Here is a 1,176-nt window from a genome sequence, read left to right on the forward strand (position 1 = left end):
CAGCCACCACGGCGCCAGGGGCCGGCGCAGGGCGGGGCCCGGGTCCGCGGCGGCGGGGCCCGGGCGCGGCGGGGACGTGGGCTCGTGGCGGCGCGCGAGGCGGTCGATCTCGTCGGGCACGAGCTCGAGCTGGAGGAGCTCGAGGAACACCTCCACGCCGTAGCTGATTTTGCTGGCGTTGCCCGTGTAGATGCGGTACTCGTTGACGATGGAGTTGAAGTTCCACTTCTGGAGCTTGCGCAAGATGCCCACGAGCGCCAGCGTGGAGTCCACCACGAGCACGGCGTGCTTGGTGCGGTCGAGCAAGATGGCGCACGCGGCGGCAATCACGTTTTTCTCGATGATCATCCACAGATCGTGTTTTTGCGGCAACGCGGGGGGCACGTGCACCACGTCAGGGTCGGCGGCCGGTTGGCGGGGCCGGCCGGCGGGGGGCGTGCTGGGCAGCGCCAGTGTGTTGGGCAATTCCAGGTTGGTATCCACTTTGGGATCCGCTTTGGGATCCGCTTTGGTAGCCACTTTGTTTTCTGGTTTGTTATCTAGTTTGTTGTCCAGTTTGCTTTCTAGTTTGCTTTCTAGTTTGCTTTCTAGTTTGCTTTCTAGTTTGCTTTCTAGTTTGCTTTCTAGTTTGCTTTCTAGTTTGCTTTCTAGTTTGTTCCCCACTTTAGTATCCACTTTGGGATCCACTTTGTTATCCACTCTGATATCCACGTGGGTATCCAGTTTTTTATCCACATTCTCCACTCTGGGATCCACTTCCGCAACAAGCCTGTCGCGGTCGTGGAGGACGGGCCCTGTGTTCTGGTGGTTCAGGATCTTGAGCCCGCCCAAGTCGTACAAGTCCACGTGGTTCTCCTGAAGAAACGGTTTGAGCATGCGCGGCGGCTTGGCCACGTCTAGAAGCACCAACAGCTTGAGCCGGAGCGTCTCGAGGAACGGGAGGTGGTCTGCCTCGAGCTTGGAGCAGCGGTAGACGCCGGGCTCGACCATGCCGAAGTTGTCGGGGGGGATAAGCATGGCAGGCGGAAATCAGCAGACGGAAAGAAGACTGGTTCAGGCAGATCAGGCAGAAATCAGGCAGAAATCAGGCAGATCAGGCAGAAATCAGGCAGAAATCAGACAGAAATCAGACAGAAATCAGGCAGATCAGGCAGAAATCAGGCAGAAATCAGACAG

The 1,176-nt window shown here is 58.0% G+C and overlaps 1 protein-coding gene across 1 annotated transcript in view; it reads right to left on the reverse strand.

Annotated features, from left to right (window-relative positions):
* The window catches only part of METBIDRAFT_11205 (uncharacterized protein), a gene marked incomplete at both ends in the record, with an annotated part of 2,703 nt that extends 1,686 nt beyond the window's left edge, over nucleotides 1-1,017 (reverse strand). Inside the window, one exon of the mRNA XM_018853932.1 lies at nucleotides 8-1,017. Coding sequence (XP_018712855.1) covers nucleotides 8-1,017 — 1,010 coding nt within the window. The remainder of the gene's footprint in view (nucleotides 1-7) is intronic.
* Nucleotides 1,018-1,176: the final 159 nt, after the last annotated feature.

Source organism: Metschnikowia bicuspidata (assembly GCF_001664035.1).
Source record: "Metschnikowia bicuspidata var. bicuspidata NRRL YB-4993 chromosome Unknown METBIscaffold_2, whole genome shotgun sequence".
NCBI lineage: Eukaryota > Fungi > Ascomycota > Pichiomycetes > Serinales > Metschnikowiaceae > Metschnikowia > Metschnikowia bicuspidata.